General features: G+C 36.8%; 1 protein-coding gene across 1 annotated transcript in view; it reads right to left on the bottom strand.

The window, feature by feature from the left end:
• ADAM10 (ADAM metallopeptidase domain 10) overlaps window positions 1–19,038 on the bottom strand; it is a 134,679-nt gene that overhangs the window by 3,625 nt on the left and 112,016 nt on the right. Inside the window, exons 10-15 of the mRNA XM_032864849.1 lie at window positions 16,693–16,876; window positions 12,248–12,398; window positions 11,241–11,424; window positions 10,036–10,144; window positions 9,105–9,325; window positions 435–561 (exon numbers count right to left, since the gene is read on the bottom strand). Coding sequence (XP_032720740.1) covers window positions 435–561; window positions 9,105–9,325; window positions 10,036–10,144; window positions 11,241–11,424; window positions 12,248–12,398; window positions 16,693–16,876 — 976 coding nt within the window. The remainder of the gene's footprint in view (window positions 1–434; window positions 562–9,104; window positions 9,326–10,035; window positions 10,145–11,240; window positions 11,425–12,247; window positions 12,399–16,692; window positions 16,877–19,038) is intronic.

Genomic DNA, 19,038 nt, shown 5'->3' with positions numbered 1-19,038 from the left:
AGCATCACCCCTCAGGAAAATGAATTTATGTGCCAGAAAACATTTCAAGAGCACAAATAATAGAAACAATAACAGAAGCACAGCTATTAGAATAACCAATCATTTAGAAGTAGCCTATCATAATAAAAACAAAGAAGGGAAGATTTTAGAATACAAAAAATAAGAAAAGAGAAAACAGGTATTAGGCAAAAATATAACTGTCCAAATCTAAATATTTTTAGTGACTCAAGACAGATTAGCATTAAATTGGTAGCCATTAGCAAACTAGATTGGATTGACAAAAAACATACTTAAAAATCAAATAATTCATCTACTAATCTTATTCTCAAAGAGAAAGTACTATGAAATTTGTCAAAAGACCCATTTATCTTTCAATTCTACCTGCTGAACAGTTCAAAGTTATAAAAAAACATATCTTGCTCAAAGTGTCTTACCTGGAAGAGGTTTAGGAGGAGGCAGCTTTGGATTACTACTTGGAGTATGAACACTGCATATCTTAATAAATCCAGCCATTAGCATGATCAGGGCAATTCCCATAAGTAATACTGCCCACCAATAAATCTAGAAATAAACAGATTTTTCTACTGAAAAAAGTGCAAAATATTTTTAGAATATTTTATATTACATAAAATATATATATTACATTTTAATTTCTGAAGAACATTTGTTCTTTGGGAAGTGTACAGATACCACATATAAGATTAATTTCTTTTTTTTTTTTCCCCTTAAGATTTTATTTATTTATTTGACAGAGAGAGAGGGACAGTGAGAGAAGAAACACAAGCAGGGGTAGTAGAGGAGGGAGAGGGAGAAGCAGGTTTCTGGCTGAGCGGAGGGTCCAACATGGCGCTTCATCCTGGATCCTGGGATCCTGTAGTATTACCTCCAATATGATCCAAGCCATAAGCACCAAGAATCAATGGTTTTCCTACTTTCAGGATGATGTGCTAGCCACAGGAGATGCACATCTATTCTTAAAGTCCATTGTATTTTCTAACACATTTCCTTCCCTCTAGTTTTCCCTGCTCAAAACCATCTTCTACATGGTCATCAGTGTTACAACTACCTAAAATATGGAATTGACTATGCCATTCCTCTCTGTAAAACCCTTCTTTAAAACCGTCCCACCAAGGATCTCTAAAACCATTAAGCAGGAGGGAGGAAAAAAAAACTTGAGCACAATCAAGTACAGCAAAGCACATATATGATTCTACTTAAAAAAATACACACACACACACACACACACATGCATATGGGGGGGGCGGTGCCTGGGTGGCACAGTTGGTTCATTAAGTGGCTCTTGGTTTCAGCTAAGGTCGTGATCTCGGGGCATGAGATCAAGCCCCATGTTGGACTCTACATTCAGCATGGGGTCTGCTTGGGATTCTCTCTCCCTCTCCCTCTGCCCTTCCTGCTTGTGCTAAGATAAATAAATAGATTTAAAATAAATAAGTAAATAAACACACACATGCATGTATGTATATAGGTATATGTATATATACGGATGCTAGTCACTTGGGCATCCAATTCTTGATTTCAGCTCAGGTCATAATCTCAGGGTTGTGAGATCGAGTGTCACGTTAGGCTCTGCACTAGGTGTGAAGCCTGCTTAAGATTCTCTCTCTCTCTCTGCACCTCCCCACCCACTCATGCTCTCTTTCTCTCTATAAATAAATTCATTCATTCATTCATACATTCATTCTTGTAATGGTATAGATGGTTTCTAAAGAATATACAAAAAAAATCATCTTGAGAAGACTGGGCTTCAGAGGGAAAAGGTGGCTTATTTTCCAATGCATTACTTTGCCAATTAAAAAAAAAAAAAGGATAATCACACTTACAAAAAGAAAAAAAGTAAAAACAAGACTTTTTAATTAAAAAAAAATACATGACTTTTTAGATCCTCCCTATTCATAAAACATCCATCTGTACGCTCTATTTCTACTAGTCCTTAAGAATTTAGTTTTGGTATCACCTCCTTAAAGAGGTATTCCCTAAATAGGTCTTCCCTATTTTCTATGAAAACACCAGGCAGAAATGAAAATATGTTTCTCTGTGCTTGTCTTCTCGAATCCAGACTGGACTATAGGCTCCCTGAATTTATATGCTACAAACTTAGTACCTGTCCCACAAAAAAGTACCTGTTGGACTAGTTATTACCAGTGGGTCACTACGGCAAACACCAACTCTTATAAACACTTCTAAACAGCTCATTTGTTATTTCTAGATTGCCCACACAAATAATGTGACAAGACTGAGACAGGATATAAAAAATAGTGGTTTTGATATCTCTGATACTAGTTTTTTAGTACCTAAGACATCTTAAATACAAGATGCAAGTAGTATGAGAAGAACAGAAGCAGATAAGAAAGCAAGCCTGGATTTAGTTATGGTTATAACTGTAGAAAACAAAAGTCAAAAGTTGAAGGTCCAGTTGAGATCAATAAACATTTACTAAAATATGGCATCCAGTTCCTAATGGACTTCCAGTTCCTTTTAGCAGTGTTCTTGGACTTCCTCCAAATTTTTCCAGGTAATTAACTACGTATCTCAAAAGCCCACAGCCTGAGATGTTTTAGTGACGACAACAGCAGCTCCTCTGAGTTTAGTGTGTGGGGAAACGAAACGTCACAGTGGTGAGAATACAGCAAGAAAAACTAAACAAACAAAACAATGGTGTATTTGAGAGCATAGTAAATAAATATGGCCACCTTTGGTTGAGGGTATTTTTAATGTTCCCTTTAAAAGAGAATTATCGTAGAATTGGTTAAATGTGAAATTATACATACTATAAAATTAGAGGAAAGAATACCAAACCAGGCTAACAAATGAAAAATAGGTGTTTCATCTGTAAAGAAAAGACCACAATTTGTCCACCTGTTAGAATATCAAAGAAAGGAGAGCCATCACTTACTCAACAAACATTTAATGAGTGTAAATTATGCGTGAACTCTCGCCTTTCATAGATACAGGGGGTTGAGTGAAACAAAGAGACAAAGAGAAGATAACCAAAAGGTTAAGACACAGCTTTGCAGTTACCAAGCACTAAATCAAGTCTAAGAAAATAATTCTACAAAGGAAACAGACAGACGTTATTCAACAGTCATTTACATGGCCAAAAGAACACAAAGTAGAAAAAAAAGTAAAAATTACAAATTAAAAGGTCAAAATTTACCAGTCTAATTTATTATGTACTAATTATAATGGTTTTTTATTTAATAATCTAAATAAACAAAAGGGACCTATAGGATTATAAAATGATAAAACAGGTATCACCCAAAAGAAAACTGTGAGGAAGAAGGAGCAACACATACACTCAAGTCTCTCCAGACACAGGATAGTCTTTACTGTATTTTAAACATCCCCATGGTGCATCTGGGTGGCTCAGTGGGTTGAACACCTGACTCTTGGTTTCAGCTCAGGTCATGATCTTGGGGTCCTGGGATGGAGCCCCGTGGCAGGCCCTGCACTCAGTGCAGAGCCCACTTCTCTGCCTCTCTCTCCCTCTGCCCCTCTCCCCCTCTTGTGCGTAAGCATGCACTTGAGCACGCACACACTCTTTCTCTAAAACAAATAAATAAAATCTTAAAAAATCTCCAGAAAAACTCAACCAGATAATCGTTTCAGTGAATGTTCCAGAGTTTGACAACTCACTCCCCGTAAATGACTCTAGACCTCCTGTGGCTCACAAAGCCTTTTTGGGCCCACAGCTCCTTGTGGTGATGCAGGTTTTGCCACCCTGCAGGGACAAAAGTCTTCCCTTCTATCCTTCAGAATATACTGGTGTCTAGACTTTGACTAAATGTTCTTCCATCCTGCAACACCCCCACGTGCCACCCCTCACACCAATCTGCCAAGCAGAAAGCAACTGACTCCTAATCTCTTAGTTACTTTCATCGTAGCCTGACCAAGCAGGATAAAATACCGCTGAGAGAAACCTGAAGATATTATAGCTTCAAAGTTAAGATAATATGCACAATTTTTATTCTTTTCCATATACATTATGACATTTAAGAAATCTGCTACATTCATCTAGCAAATATATACTGAATCCCTACCATATGCTAAGCCCTATGACAATACTGCATCTTTGTTGTTCAGGTTTCACAAATTATAGCTATGAGGCCTATTCTACCACACAATGAAGGTCCACATCCACCCTCCATTTTAACATGTGAGGATGACAGAGTAGAAAATTCTGTCATAAGCCTTTTAAAAAATGAGTCATTACACTGCAGAGACTAAAAAAATGGTTCCCAAACTTGAGCATGCACCATCACCTACTGTCTCAGTGGCTCAAGGATGAGGCCCAATAATCTGCATTTCTAGCAAGTTCCCAGACAACACTGACACTGCTGGTCAGGGGCCCACACTTTGAAATCCAATGCTCTAGATTATGGTTTGGCAAACACTTCCTCTAAAAGGCCAGATAGATATTTTAGATTTGGGGGGCCAGTCTCTGTTGCAACTACTCAAAGTACAAAAGCAGCCATAGACAATATGGAAATGGATGGGTGTGGCCATGCTCCAATAAATCATTAATTTATGGACACTGAAATCTGAACTGATATAATTTTCAAATGAATGTTATTTCAGTAATATCTTTTGATTTCTTCAACTACTTGAAAATATTTTTAGCTCGTGAGCCACACAAAAACAGGCAGTGGGCTAGATTTGGCTCATAAGCCATTCTGCTGACCCCTGGTTCTAGATAAATGGTTGGTTCTCAGTCCTGGCTCCCCACCAGAAATAGCTGAGGAGCTTTTAAAAGACCCAGATACTTAAGCGCCATCCCATGAGTTTCTGAATTAATTAGTCTAAGCCCTAATTAATGAATAACCAGGAATAAGAATTACTGGTTTGTTTTTTTAAGATTTTATTTATTTGACAGACAGAGATCACAAGTAGGCAGAGAGGTAGGCAGAGACAGAGAGGGGGAAGCAGCCTCCCCGCTGAGCAGAGAGCCCAATGCGGGGCTCAATCCCAGCACCCTGGGATCATGACCTGAGCCAAAGGCAGAGGCTTTAAACCACTGAGCCACCCAGGAGCCCCCAAGAATTACTGATCTTAATCCATGTTCCCCCAAGTGACTTCTAAGGATATTTAGGGTTTAATAAGCCTTACATGAATAAAGATTTCTAGTGTCAAGTAAGTTTGGAAAAATGAAATTTAAGGATTTTTTACTGTAAGACTTCCCACAAAATTCCCATAAGTATCTAAGAGAGGACTACAGTATATAATGTTTTCCAGATTCATTTGACTACTAAACCCATACATCTAGTGTTCTATGAAGCACTCAGGAAACACTTGCTTCAATCTTTCATAAAGAAGAACAGATACTTAATACTGAGGTTCATAAAGTTACAACAAAATATGAGAGAAGAAATTAATTTAAAAATGAGAAATACAATTGATTCTTATCAAAATAATAATTAAAAAAAGAAAAACTGATAAATCTAAACAAAAAGGAAAAAGTAACAAAATAACAGGAAATTACTTTTAAAAAGATGGAGAGGGGCACCTGGGTGCCTTAGTCAGTTAAATGTCCACTCTTTATTTCAGCTCAGATTATGATCTCAGGTAGTGAGATCAAGCCCCCCACTCACCCCCTCCCCAAGTTGGGCTCAGCACTTTGTGTGGAATCTGCTTGAGATTCTCTCCCTCTCTCTGCCCCTTCCCCCAATCATGCTTTGTCTCTTTCTCAAATATGTAAATAAACCTCAAAAAGATGGAGAAATACAATGATAAATTTGAAAAAAAATCAAAGTCAAAGATGGTTTTCTACAATGTCAAATCTAATACAAAAGATATAGAAGATGTGAACACATCAGTAACTATGGAAGAAAGTGAAAAAGAACTACCAAAGACCTCAACCCTGTTTTTAAAAAAAAGGAGATAAGGATGCAGGGTCTCTGTAGATTTCTTGGTAATCGCTTTCAAACTTTTTAAGGACTAGGTGACTCCTTAATAAATCCAAAGGATGTTTATCATTATCTCTTTGCCAGATACAAATATAGCAAACATATTTTTTAAAAATACATTCAAAAGGGGTGCCTGGGTGGCTCAGTGGGTTAGGGCCTCTGCCTTCCGCTCAGGTCATGATCTCAGGGTCCTGGGATCAAGCCCCGCATCAGGCTCTGTGCTCCCAGGAGCCTGCTTCCCCCTCTCTCTCTCTCCCTGCCTGCCTCTCTGCCCACTTCTGGTCTCTATCTGCCAAATAAATAAATAAAATCTTTAAAAAAAAAAAAAGCTTTCAAAATACTACCAAAAACAACTTTTCCTAGAAAAAAAAGCAGAAGTTTTCTTACATCATTTCCGTGATACCAGCAGCAGTCAGTAACTCATGCCCTGAAAAGTATTAAACTGTTCAGATTCCTCTTACTCTACACAATCTGAGGAGTAAAGGAGCCAGGGTATGCTACAGAAAGGAGATAAAAGCCACTGGCCCTACTAGAAAGGAAAGTCAGTGAAACTAACCCTCCTTCCTTTCACAGCATCTTATACCACAACATCCTAATAATCTAGCTTATTAACTAGAAGGACACTTTCCTGACATGATGAAAAACCAGAGCATGAAGCATTCATGTAACCTCTGCTATGCAAGTGAACTCTGCACAGAACACAAATCAGACAAATAACTTCTAAGAAACTGGATTTTTGTTATCTTAACTATTTGGCCTGGGAATGCCCACGAATGCAGCAACAGCCTGGTGGTTCTCTCCAAGCATTATGGACCATGCTATCTGAAAGAGTGGCATGGGAATGTCAACAGTGACATAAAATGAAAGCATTCTACACTCACTTAAGGCAAACTTGTATAAAACTAAAAGTGCCTGATAATCAGTTTCAGAACACAAGAAAAGACTTCATCTTGCTAATTCATTTTAAGAAGGATTTCACTAAATCCTCAAATCTAAATATGAAAAAACGTTTTAAAAATGCTTTTAGGGACATCTGGGTGGCTCAGTCAGTTAAGCATTTGACTCTTGATTTCAAGTCTTGATCTTGGGTTTGTTAGTTCAAACCCTGCGTTGGGTCTCATGCTGGGCATGGAGCCCACTTAAAAAGGAAAAAAAAAAAAAAAACCTGGGGGGAAAAAAAAGTAATACTTTTAAAAAAATCATTTCCATTAAATATTTTTGAAATAGGAATGAAGGAGCTTTTGATATGCTAAATAAAGGAATCAAAATTAGAGAGAATGGAGAAAAGTAAAAAAATATTATTTTTAGATATGATTCACTACCTTGAAAACCTAAAATATCTGGCACAACATACACTCAAATAGAACATACCTCTGAGATCTCCATTATCAGATTACTTTTTCAAATATTGTCTTCTATAATTGACAAGTATACCAGATCTCAACTTACTCTTATCAGAGATAATGGGGGGGGGGGGCTGGATCTGAATTGAAAAGAAGGAAGTAAAGGACCAAGAAAGGTAAGCTACTTAAAGTCACATATCTGACAAATGCCAGAGGATGAAATGAATCCTTGCACAATTCCCAAGCCTATACTCTTTCATCTTTGCCACAGGGCCAAAGGCACCTTCAGCTTAATGGATATTTTTTTGAACACCTATTATGCACCAAGCACAGGAGTAAGAAAACGAGTAACATATCATGTTTTAAGGAGACCTAAGTTAAGTCAATTGACCCACTTTTGGTTTAAAACCCAGGTCTCTTAGAGGAATCTGGCTGGTTCAGTAGGTAGAGAATGCAACTCTTGATTTAGGGTCATGAATTCAAGCCCCATGTCGGACAAAGCGCTTAAAAAAAAACAAAACAAAAAAGAAAAGAAAATTAGAAGTATTCTCCAAAAACAAATAAATAAATCCTAGGCTTCCTAAATCCAGGTTCAATGATCCTTCTACCTCATAATCATGATATAATCTAAAAATCCTACACTCTAACAAATGGAATATTATTCTTCATATGTTTAAGAAGCATCATTTTTTATTATTAATTTATTTGAGAGCGTGTGTTCAAGTGTGTGCATGTGCGAAGGCGGGGAGAAGGAGGAGAGAAGCAGACTCTCTGCTGAGTGCAGAACCCACTTGGGGCTCAATCTCACCTCTCTGAGATCATGACCTGAGACGAAATCAAGAGTCGGGGGGCTTAACTGACTGAGCCACCCAGGCATCCCAATAAACACCATTTTAATACTGGAGATAATTTCGAAGTTTGTATATTACAAATGTTATTACAACAGTACCGAAAAGGATGAAAAACCACAGATGACTTTTTTGTGCCTTTAAGGCATCTTCAGTCCCAAACACACACAAAAAATGTAAGAAACAATTTGGGAATGGGGGAAGGGAGGAGGACCTAAGTCAATTTCCAAAGCAAACTCATTCAATTCACATATAGCACACGTTCAAATGTACACTTGCAAATTTCCTACTGATATTTTAATGTAATCACTTAGAAACATGAATATTTAAGTGACTTCAGATAGTCATTCTCAGCAATCTTTTAAGAAAATTTCAGGTAATTCAACATCTGTACAGCTTGGAGAAATGTGGGCTTAAAAATAATATAGTTCAGTGGATTTATGCCAGATGAACATCCATGATCATTAACAAATCTGCAAAACGCTCTATATCGGATCTTAGCTGTTCAACATTTCTGATCACTAACAAGATAAAAACCAAGGAATTATATTGAAACAGAAAACACCTGCAGAAAAATCACCAATTTCTATTTCAGCAAAGTAAAAGCTGCAGCTGGCTATCTGTCATATTGAGACAAGGGAGAAACATAAAAAGCAAGCAAGCTTTCCAGAACAACTTGAGGAAAATGCCCTAATACTATGGACCAGAAGAGGAAGTAACCCACTCGGAAGAAGAACCAGGGAGCAGAGTAAAACAGAAGGACTCCCCATCATCTACCATGTACTCTATGAATAATATACATATGGGGTTTCTGACCACTTTGAAAGAAAATAATACACAGGGATAATTAAACTGATAAAGTTAATTCCAGTATAAATAGGAAAGAAGTGATTTTTCTCTTAACACTGGTGACTGCTGACCAGGTGAAATTACAAACAAAAAAAAAATGTTACGATAAGTAAGTATTCTTTATAAATAAAAACTATACTTACCACAATCCATTCAGCAATATTTTCATAGAGCTCTGGACTAAAAATCGCTTTTTTAAGCCTGGCTAGAGGACCATCAGCATCTACTAGTCTGCACCGCATGAAAACATCACAGTAGCCTCTAAAATCATTGCAAGGGGACCCAGGTTGCAAGGTGATCGTTCGACCAACGAAGTGCATGCTCCACCGCGAAGACCCTGTACTGGCACAAGTTGATGGGTCCACTGGAAAAGAAGTGCCAAATATAAGTTGAAGATCAGATTTCCTACCAGGCTAGCTGGGGAGAGAGGGAGCAAAGGAAAAAAACTGCCTAAAATCATTACCATGACATGTTATATAGACTTGCATTGGTTAGGCTGGATAACACCATTGGTAATTCGCCTTAAACATACAATATAAACAAATAGCCATCAACACCTGATTTTGTACCTACAATGACTAACGGTGTTTATATTAATTATTGCCATAAAGCTGGCAAGTTTCTGTCTAGCTTACCATTTTTAAAATGCTGTAGGGATCATAATACTAGAAACAAAATGCTACGCTACATTTAAAATTTTCCACAGAGGACCAGTATCAGTGGAAATGACCTGTCCAAACTGGATAACAATGTTTAATGCTTAAAACTTAAGAGGAAAATGAGTCCTGGTTGGCTCAGCTGATACAGCATGAGACTCTTGATCTTGGGGTTGTGAGTTCAAGCCCCACGTTGGTGGCCGAGTTTACTTTAAAAAAAAAAAATTTAGGGGCACCTGGTTGGCTTAGTCAAAGAAGCATGCAATTCTTGATCTCAGGATTGTGAGTTCAAGCCCCACATTGGGTCTAGAGATTACTAAATAATAATAAATAAATACACAAACTAACTTTAAAAAATTAAGGAGAAAAATTAGGTTTTAAAACAGATTTTATATTCTTGTGTTTTTAAAAGCCTTACTCTTCTTCATACAGCAGACATGGCATAATTCCTTATCATCTTTGCCATCTGAGCTGGCACAGGTACACTCCTCCAGGCCATACTTCTCACAGATAGAACCTGCACATTGCTGCAAGAAAAATAAAAGACCAGTTATTAATCTCTCTACAGTCAAACCTATTGTTCACAGTGACAGGTATACACCTCTGATGCTAAAATAATTAAGTAGAGGGGCACCTGGGTGGCTCAGTGGGTTAAGCCTCTGCCTTCGGCTCAGGTCATGATCCCAGGGTGCTGGGATTGAGCCCCGCTTCAGGCTCTCTGCTCAGCAGGGAGCCTGCTTCCTCCTCTTTCTCTGCCTTTCTGCCTACTTGTGATATCTGTCAAATAAGGAAGTAAAATCTTTTTAAAAAAAATTAAGCAGAAACACCATGGGGAACAAAAAAGTATAGATTAATATCAGAAGTGGATCATATAAACACACCTGAAAAACAATTAAGTGCAAATAAGGTAGCAAATCTTTTTTTTTTGACAGAGGGGTCACAAGTAGGCAGAGAGGCAGTCAGAGAGAGAGAGAGGAGGAAGCAGGCTCCCCGCCAAGCAGAGAGCCCGATGTGGGGCGATTCCAGGACCCTGGGATCACGACCTGAGCCGAAGGCAGAGGCCTCAACCCACTGAGCCCCAGGAGCCCCAAGGTAGCCAATCTTTTAAAGAAATGGCAACTTAAAAAAAAATCTGAACAAAACAAAAACAGAGAAAGAGATTAGATGAGCATTAATTTTATATTGGTTATTATGGTTCCTTTATAAGAAGAGAAAAATTAAATTTTTCTCATGTAAAGTGAATGTCTAGCCAAGAAAGCTTTAAAGGCTTCACATTCAGATAAAATGACCAGAAGAGTCCTTTTATGTAGGCTGTTAAAATACTAATTTATAAAACTCAAAAGCAGTACAAAGTCATACACCTAGCTATACAACTATTTTTCTCTAGAGACTATCAAACACATGCAGTGGAAAGATGAAAGGTTAGTCAGTAACTAATCGAATGCCACCAGGCACTTATACCACATGGTATATTCATGGCTTTATGAGGGAACAGAAAGGGATATTATTAAAACAGGGGCCAGGATCAATTACTAGAATGCTGCAGCTTTAAGTAACAAACAATTATTCTGAAAAAGCAGGTTTTATAAAACTAAATGAAAAGGTTATAAAGCAAATGCTTACCCCATTAATGCACACTTGTGTATGCCTATTACAGTCCGTAAAGTTTGGTTTAGGATCAGAGGCTGGGCAGAGAGCTGTGATGCCATTACATATTCCTTCTTTTGCACAGTCTGAATCATCCCGACACTTCTCGGTTTTTGATTTGAACGCACACTGTGCTGTACAACAGGGACCTTGACTTGGGCTAGAATGAACAGTAAAGTTTAGATTAAGGAAAATTACTTGCTTATTTCCTATATGCATAGATATGGTCCTAATTTTTAAATTGTAAGTCTCATCTTTTATGTAAGTATGTTTTTGGTATAAGACTTCAGATTTTGGACTAAGAGGCTACTAAATTTCCACATTCTATAAATGTAAAAGAGTGACTATCTTGTTTTTATAATCAAGGCATACTGTATTCAACACTCTTATTCTACTTGCCTTTAGTGAAAGGCTATCATAGAAAACAGATTTAATATTAGGTGAGCTATCAGTGTGTTTAACACTTAACATCATACATTAGTCAATTCATCAATTTTTCTCACATTTATATGCTAACATCAAACTAGGATATACAGACCAACCATTTAAAAAGAAGTGCACTGGCAATATTTTGTTGCTTATATCTACCATTACCAAAGTAATTTAGACAAGTGAAATAATTATACGACACTAAGTTACAAGAGTCTATGAAATCAGTATTACCTAAATATTTATAGTTAAAATTCTAAAAATACGGATGAAAGTCACATTTTTAAGTTAGGAACTGAACAGTGTGTATTTTATTGAGCGTCTTGTCTTTTGCCTGTTTTTTACACCCCACCACACAAGCTACAATTACAAGGAGCTCAATCTGCCAACCACAGTGCACTCATCAAAGCTACTCCAGAAAAATATACAAGACAGCAGCAAACAAAGACAAAGTTTCCAAACACTATGTGTCTCTTAAGGTCAGTTTTAAATGGGTCCTAACTGCCCGGGGCTGACCAGTGGCAGCGTGAGCACTCCCGGGACAGGTAGGGTACCTGCACTGCTTCCCAGGCTTCAGCTTGCATTTCTTCCCCTCTGGCTGGTTTGCATCGTAGCAGCACTCATCTTTACACTGGTCACTATAGCCACAGTCACATTCTTCACCTTGCTCCACCATGCCATTTCCACAAATAGGTTGGCCAGATTCTGAGGAAAATCAATAAAACAAAGTAAACACTGTCAGCACACATTAATTTGATTTAAAATGCACAAACTTTGGAGCCTCATAACAAAGGGAGAAAGGATAATTTGATGAATGAAATCAGTAGAAGACCTAAATTCAATTCTAACAGTGCCTCAGTCAATAACTAGCAATGTAGCCATGGGCAAGTCACTTCCCTTTTGGGGGGCCTCAGCTTCTTAATCTGTACAGTGAAGAGATTTGACATTATGGTTCCCTCTCAAGTCCCTTCTGGAAGTGGTAACATTCTATTTAGGCTACACTGAGCTTTACTGAACAATGATTGCACTGTTCACATTACGCAAATATGAACTAAGTTAGTGCTTCATCAACCAGGAAAAAAATTAAACCTTCTGTGTTAACAGAAAATTTCAAATATACACAGAAGTAGTAGAAGTACAGTGAACTCCCATGTACCAATCACTTGGTGTTAACAGCTATCAACAATATGCTATAAACAATTCCACCCAATATATTCATTTATTCTTGTAAATACTCCAGGATGAATCTAAGAGACAGGAGTTTTTTTCTTTTTTAAATCTAACCATAATAGCATTATTGCATCTAACAAAATTAATAATATGCTTTAACAGCATCCAATAGCCAATCCATGTTCAATTTCCTCAACTGTCTTTTTACATCTGGTTTGTTTGAAACAAAGTTCCACATAAGGATCCTCAACCCCATGGTTGCTTTTGGTTGGTATGTGTTCCTTTAATATATGAGACTCCCTCCTCTCTTTTTACTTTTACACTACTTATTTGTTAAAGAAATTGGGTCATCTTGTCTTATAGAATTGCCATGTTGTGTTTAGCTGATTATATCCTAGTCAATAAATATTTTTTTAAAATGTACATTAATTTGTTCCTCAGCTAGACCCAAGCTCTCTAAGGGAAGAACTATATATTATTTCTATGTTTTTTGTATTCCCAAAAGGCTAACAGTATTGGGCCAAATCTTGGCTCATTAACATTATACAGTCTGGTCTAAGCACAGTGAATAATTTTAGAAAAACTTGTAGGCTCTCTTAAAGTTCTTGAATTTTATCAACGGGCTTTAACATCTGTAGAGGAATGCTACTCCTTGTAAGATGAGAAGATCACCGAACTTTAGCATCTGCAGGGAAATGACAAGAATCAAATGTCTTCACTTTTTAGAAAAGAAAACTAACTTCCAGACAGTCTGTGACTTGCCAGAAACTATATGCCGCAGTACAGGCAAATCAGAGACCAAACCTAGATTTCCAGGATCTAAAATCTGGTGTTCTTTTCTTTCTGCTACATCAAATTAATGTGGAAAACCATTCTAGCACAGGCTTAAAATTGAGAACTGAGTAAATATAAGGGAAAACCTGAACTTAACACAAAGCATATCTGAATCCAAACTATTCTAGAAAGACTAGCTTTATATTTAGAAAATTCATTCTTATCCTTAACCACATCAAATATTAAAGAAAATTTAGAGCTAACTGAAGATCTCTCCCTCTCTTTTATTTTGTACCACCTATTCTGTTCTCTAAAACTAGAAGCATGAACATAGACATATATCCTAAGTGAATAATAATGACTTTGTTCTTAAGTCTCGTAATCATCATTTCAGAATTCACAGGACATGTAATTTAGGAGAAAAGGAAAAATGATAAAGTCAGAAAACCTCTGAGGCAATATTTACTACACACTAGTTTTTATTTCATACAGAACTATTTTTTCAAGTAAGCTAGGACACATGGAAAAGGTGCTGTTTAAATGCAAAAATTATAACAGACACATATCTCACTATAATTTAAGAAACAGATTTCCTTACATAATACCTACAATATGCTCATTTTTAAAAGACAACTTCAATCAGAAAGTTTACTGTGAAAATCCAGTTTACAAATAAAGAAACTATGTAGCACTTTTACATGTCTTAGAAAACCTACCAGTGATAATAATAACAGCAGTAACAAAAATGATACCATCCATGTAATTTGAATCTGCCCTTTTAAAACATATAGAAGGCCTTAAAAGAAAAAGCCAATCAATATTAAGTAAAAATTGAAACTTGAGCCTGAACAAAAATTTAATTTTTACTCTGGGAAAGATTCTGTGAAGAGGATAAAATGAAAAGCTACAAACTGGAAGAAAAATATGTGCAGATCAATATCTGACAAATGACTAGTATGCAGGCTATGTAAAGAACTCTCAAAACTCAACAGAAAAAAAAAAATCCAATGAGAAATGGCCAAGAAACATGGACATTTCACCAAAGAAGATAAACAGATGGCAAATAAAGCACATGAAAAGATGAACATTTTTAGTCATGAGAAAAATGCAAATTAAAACCACAATAAAATATCACTTTACACCTATCAGAATAGATAAAATAAAGACAACAAAGATGCCAAAAGGTGACAAAGATGTAGAGAAATTAGATCACTTATACGCTGCTGATGGGACCCTAAGATAATACAGCAGCTGCAGAAAACGCTTTGACAGTTCTGCAGAAATAAGAGCAAACAATTATTATATGATCCATCAACTGGACTGGGGGGCATTTATCCCAGAGAAATAAAAACTTATGTTCGCATAAAAAGCCTATACACAAATGTTTATAGCTGCTTTACTCATAATAGCCAGAAACTGAAAATAGCCCAGATAGCCTTTAGCAGGTGAATGAACTTTCTGAATATAAAGCTCGTCTTCCTAGAATAGTTTGGACTCAGACACTCCTTGTGATGGGTTCATGTGTTTGAGGTGTGTTCCCTTGTAGCCTGTGCTACAACTGTAAACAAACTGTGGTACAGACACACCATGGGATACTCCTCAGCAATAAAAACAAACTCCTGATAAAGGCAACAATCTGAATGAATCTTCAGGGAATTTTGCTGAGTGCAAAAAGGCAATCTCAAAGGTTACATAATGTATGATTCCATTTATATAACATTTGGAGTGACAAAATTTTAGAAACGAAGAATGGTTTAATAGGGCATTCGTGAGGGGATAGCAGGAAGGAGGGAGGTGTGTTTGCCCTCAACTAACTTAATAACATTGTGAAATAGGACAAGGTAGAATATTTAGAACATACTTAGAACATATTAAATGCTGCAAGAGAGGCATAACAGATGAACAGATAAACAAAATGTGGTATTATCCATACAATGGAATATTATTCAGCCATAAAAAGAATGGCATTCTAATATAAACTATAATTTGAATCAATCTTGAAAGTTTAGGCTAAGGGAACTAAGCTAGACATGGAAGGCCAAATATCGTACAATCCCATCTATATGAGGGGCCCAGAACAGGCAAATTCATAGAGACAGAAAACAGATAACAGGTTACCCAGTCAGGAGAGAGGGAAGCAGGAGTTAGTGCTTTTAATGATTACAGAATTTCTATCTGGAGAGATGAAAAAGTTTGGAAATGGGTAGTGGTGATGGCTGCACATCGCTATAAATGTACTTAATATCACTGAATTTTAACTTAAAATTAGCTTACATACAAATTTTGTATATTTTTATTTTTTATTCTTATTTATATTATATTTTATATCTTCTTTTCTTTAGCATAAGGCAAAAAAGAATTTCACAGCAGCTTTATTCACAATAGCCGAAACCCAAAAAGCCCAGGTGTTCAGGTGTTCCACAATAGGAGAGTGGATGAGCAAAGTGTGATATATTCGGACAATGCAAGCAATATTAACTACTCAGCAATAAAACAGAACGCTACTGATGAATCTCAAAATATGCTGAGTGAAAGCAGCCCTCCACAAAAGAATATAAACCATATGATTCCACTTATATGAAGTAATACAAACAAAATTTCTCTACAATGAAATAAACCAAAAAGATGGTTGTCTCTGAGAATGGCTGGGGGCAGAAACGGACTGTGAAAAGAAATGAAAGAACTTTGTGGGGTGACAGAAATATTCTGTATTTTGATAGGTGCTTAGGTCATACAGGTAAATGCGTTTGTCAAAGCTCACTAATGGTGGACTTATTGTGCAACATTTCACTTACGTTTAAAAAAAAAAAACCCACAAACAATATTGACCTTTAGTTATATAGGCTGAAGTGTTTAAGGGTGAAGTATACTGATGTCTGCAATCCATTTTAAATTGCTACAAAAAAACATGGGATTGAGGGATGGATAAATTAATAAATAAGTTATAAAGTAAATATAGCAAAGTTTTTAATAGTTATAAAACAGAGGTGGTAAGGGCATGGGTGTTTCAAGTTTTCTGAATGTTTGCAAATACATGTTGGGAAAACATACATACCAACAAAACAGTTGTTTCTCTTCTTCTCAAGAACTTGGCTTATATTTCTAATACTACAGAGTGAGAATTTATTGTTGTTAAGTTTGTCCCCGGATGTTGCTCTTGCATACATGATGTAATTGCCATTTTCTTTCTGTCCTAAATTCTTAGACTCTCCTGGAGTGCACTCTGTTCCAGAATCATGCTGCCAAACAGAATATAGAGTTACATAAACAGGAAGTAAAATAAGGTTTTCAGGTCATCTGATTAAATGTAATTTTCTCACCAGAAGAACAATGGAAGCTTGTGGACTCTTCCCTAAAAAAGATCCTACAATTGTTTTAGACTGTGAGAAGGAAAACAATTTGCTCTTTTAGGAGCCACTGTCTTACAAGGGGAGGAAAAATGAGGGAAGGTCTACCCACAACAATGTACAGCTCTGTAAAGGGGGAGTAGAATGGAGGATAAACCATCATAAAGTCTGTCAAAAATAAGCTCGCCATGCACTCCTATGTTTATTGCAGCATTACTTACAATAGCCAAATTATGGAAACAGGCCAAGGGCCTACTGACTGATGAATGGATAAGGAAGATGTAGTACATATACACAATGGACTCTTACTTAGCCATAAAAAAATGAAATCTTGCCATTTGCAACAACATGGATTGAGCAAATAGAATAATGTATGTGAAATAAGTCAGTCAGATAAAGGCAAATACCACACAGTTTCACTCATATGTGGAATTTAAGAAATAAAACAAATGAACAAAGGAAAAAGAGAGGGAGAGACACCAGGAAATAGTCTTTTAACTATAAAGAACAAACTGATGGTTACCAGAGAGGGAGAAATAGATGATGCGATTAAGGAATGCACTTATCATGATGAGCATTGAGTCAGAAGTGTTGAATCACTATACTGTATACCTGAAACTAATATAACACTGTATGCTAACTACACTGGAATTAAAATTAAAAACTTAATAAAATGAAAAAAATAAGCACCTACTTTCAAAACTAGCGACAGGAATGCAAACTACTTAAAATGACTAAATATTCTTTAATATATATGCTAAATTACTATGATTAGTTCAGATAGAAAAGATGAGGAAAGACAGGAAACAAAAGAGAATGGCATGAAGCTAAGTACATAAAAGATAGGCATCTAAGAGAGTTGACTTACTAACTAGTACTTAAGAAAGATTAAGTAAATGCTATTTTTTCAAAAGATGTTATTTATTTATTTGAGATAAAGGGGGAGAGGGAGAGAGAGGGAGAGAGAGAGAGAGAGAGAAAGAGAGACAGACTATAGCTGACTCCACACTGAGCACAGAGCCGAACTTGGGGCTTGATCCCACACTACAAGATAATGACCTGAGCTGAAGCCAAGAGTTGTTTGAGCCACCCAGGCACCCCAGTAAATGCTATTTTTAAATGACAATTAAGAAAAGCCAAGTGATGGGGCACCTGGGTGGCTCAGTGAATTAGTCTCTGCCTTCAGCTCGGGTCATGATCTCAGGGTCCTGAGATGGAGCCCCATATCGGGCTTTCTGCTCAGCGGGGAGCCTGTTTCCCCCTCTCCCTCTGCCTGCCTCTCTGCCTACTTGTGATCTCTCTCTCTCTCTCTCAAATAAATAAATAAATAAAATCTTTAAAAAAAAAAGAGAGAGAAAGAAAAAGAAAAGCCAAGTGGTAAAACTAAAACACTCTTTGCAAGAGTAAAACAACAGACATGCATGTGTGTGTACAGAGAAAGTTTACGGTGTTGGCAAATATTACTTAAGTATCATATACATACCAAAAAGTACCAAATACCAAACTATAGCTCCATAAATTTTCTCAAAGTAAATATACTTATGTGATCAGCATGGAGATCAACTAACAGAGTATTACCAAATCGCACCGGCACCCCCACCTTCCTTCCTCCCCTGGGAAATAGATATTTAAAAAACAAATCAGGGATGCCTGGGTGGCTCAAGTCAATAAAGCAGCTGCTTTCAGCTCAGGTCTTGATACAAGCATCCTGGGATCAAGCCCCAGAACAGGGGTCCCTGTTTCTCTCTCTCCCGTTCCCCCCACTTGTGATAGCTCTCTCTGTCAAATAAATAAAATCTCAAAACAAGGAAACAAACAAACGAATGAACCTCACAATGCTCCTCAAACAACAATTCAGAACTTGCCAAAAAGGGTGAAAATATTTGGATCCTAGAATAAAAGCTCTGTTTAATTAAACTGTTATTTGAATACCCAACAATTCCACCTTCCAGAAAAGAAAGAATGCCCAAAGGCATTATGTTTCTTTTCAAAACCCATCTAAATTACTTTCATTTTCTACTCCCTAAACTGAAACAACTTTTTTTTTTTTAAAG

This window comes from Lontra canadensis, unplaced genomic scaffold, assembly GCF_010015895.1.
Source record: "Lontra canadensis isolate GAN:19392208 unplaced genomic scaffold, GSC_riverotter_1.0 scaffold28, whole genome shotgun sequence".
NCBI classification, from domain to species: Eukaryota; Metazoa; Chordata; class Mammalia; order Carnivora; family Mustelidae; genus Lontra; species Lontra canadensis.
Note: the sequence above shows the minus strand (reverse complement) of the source record. Positions and strands in the feature narration are given on the sequence as shown.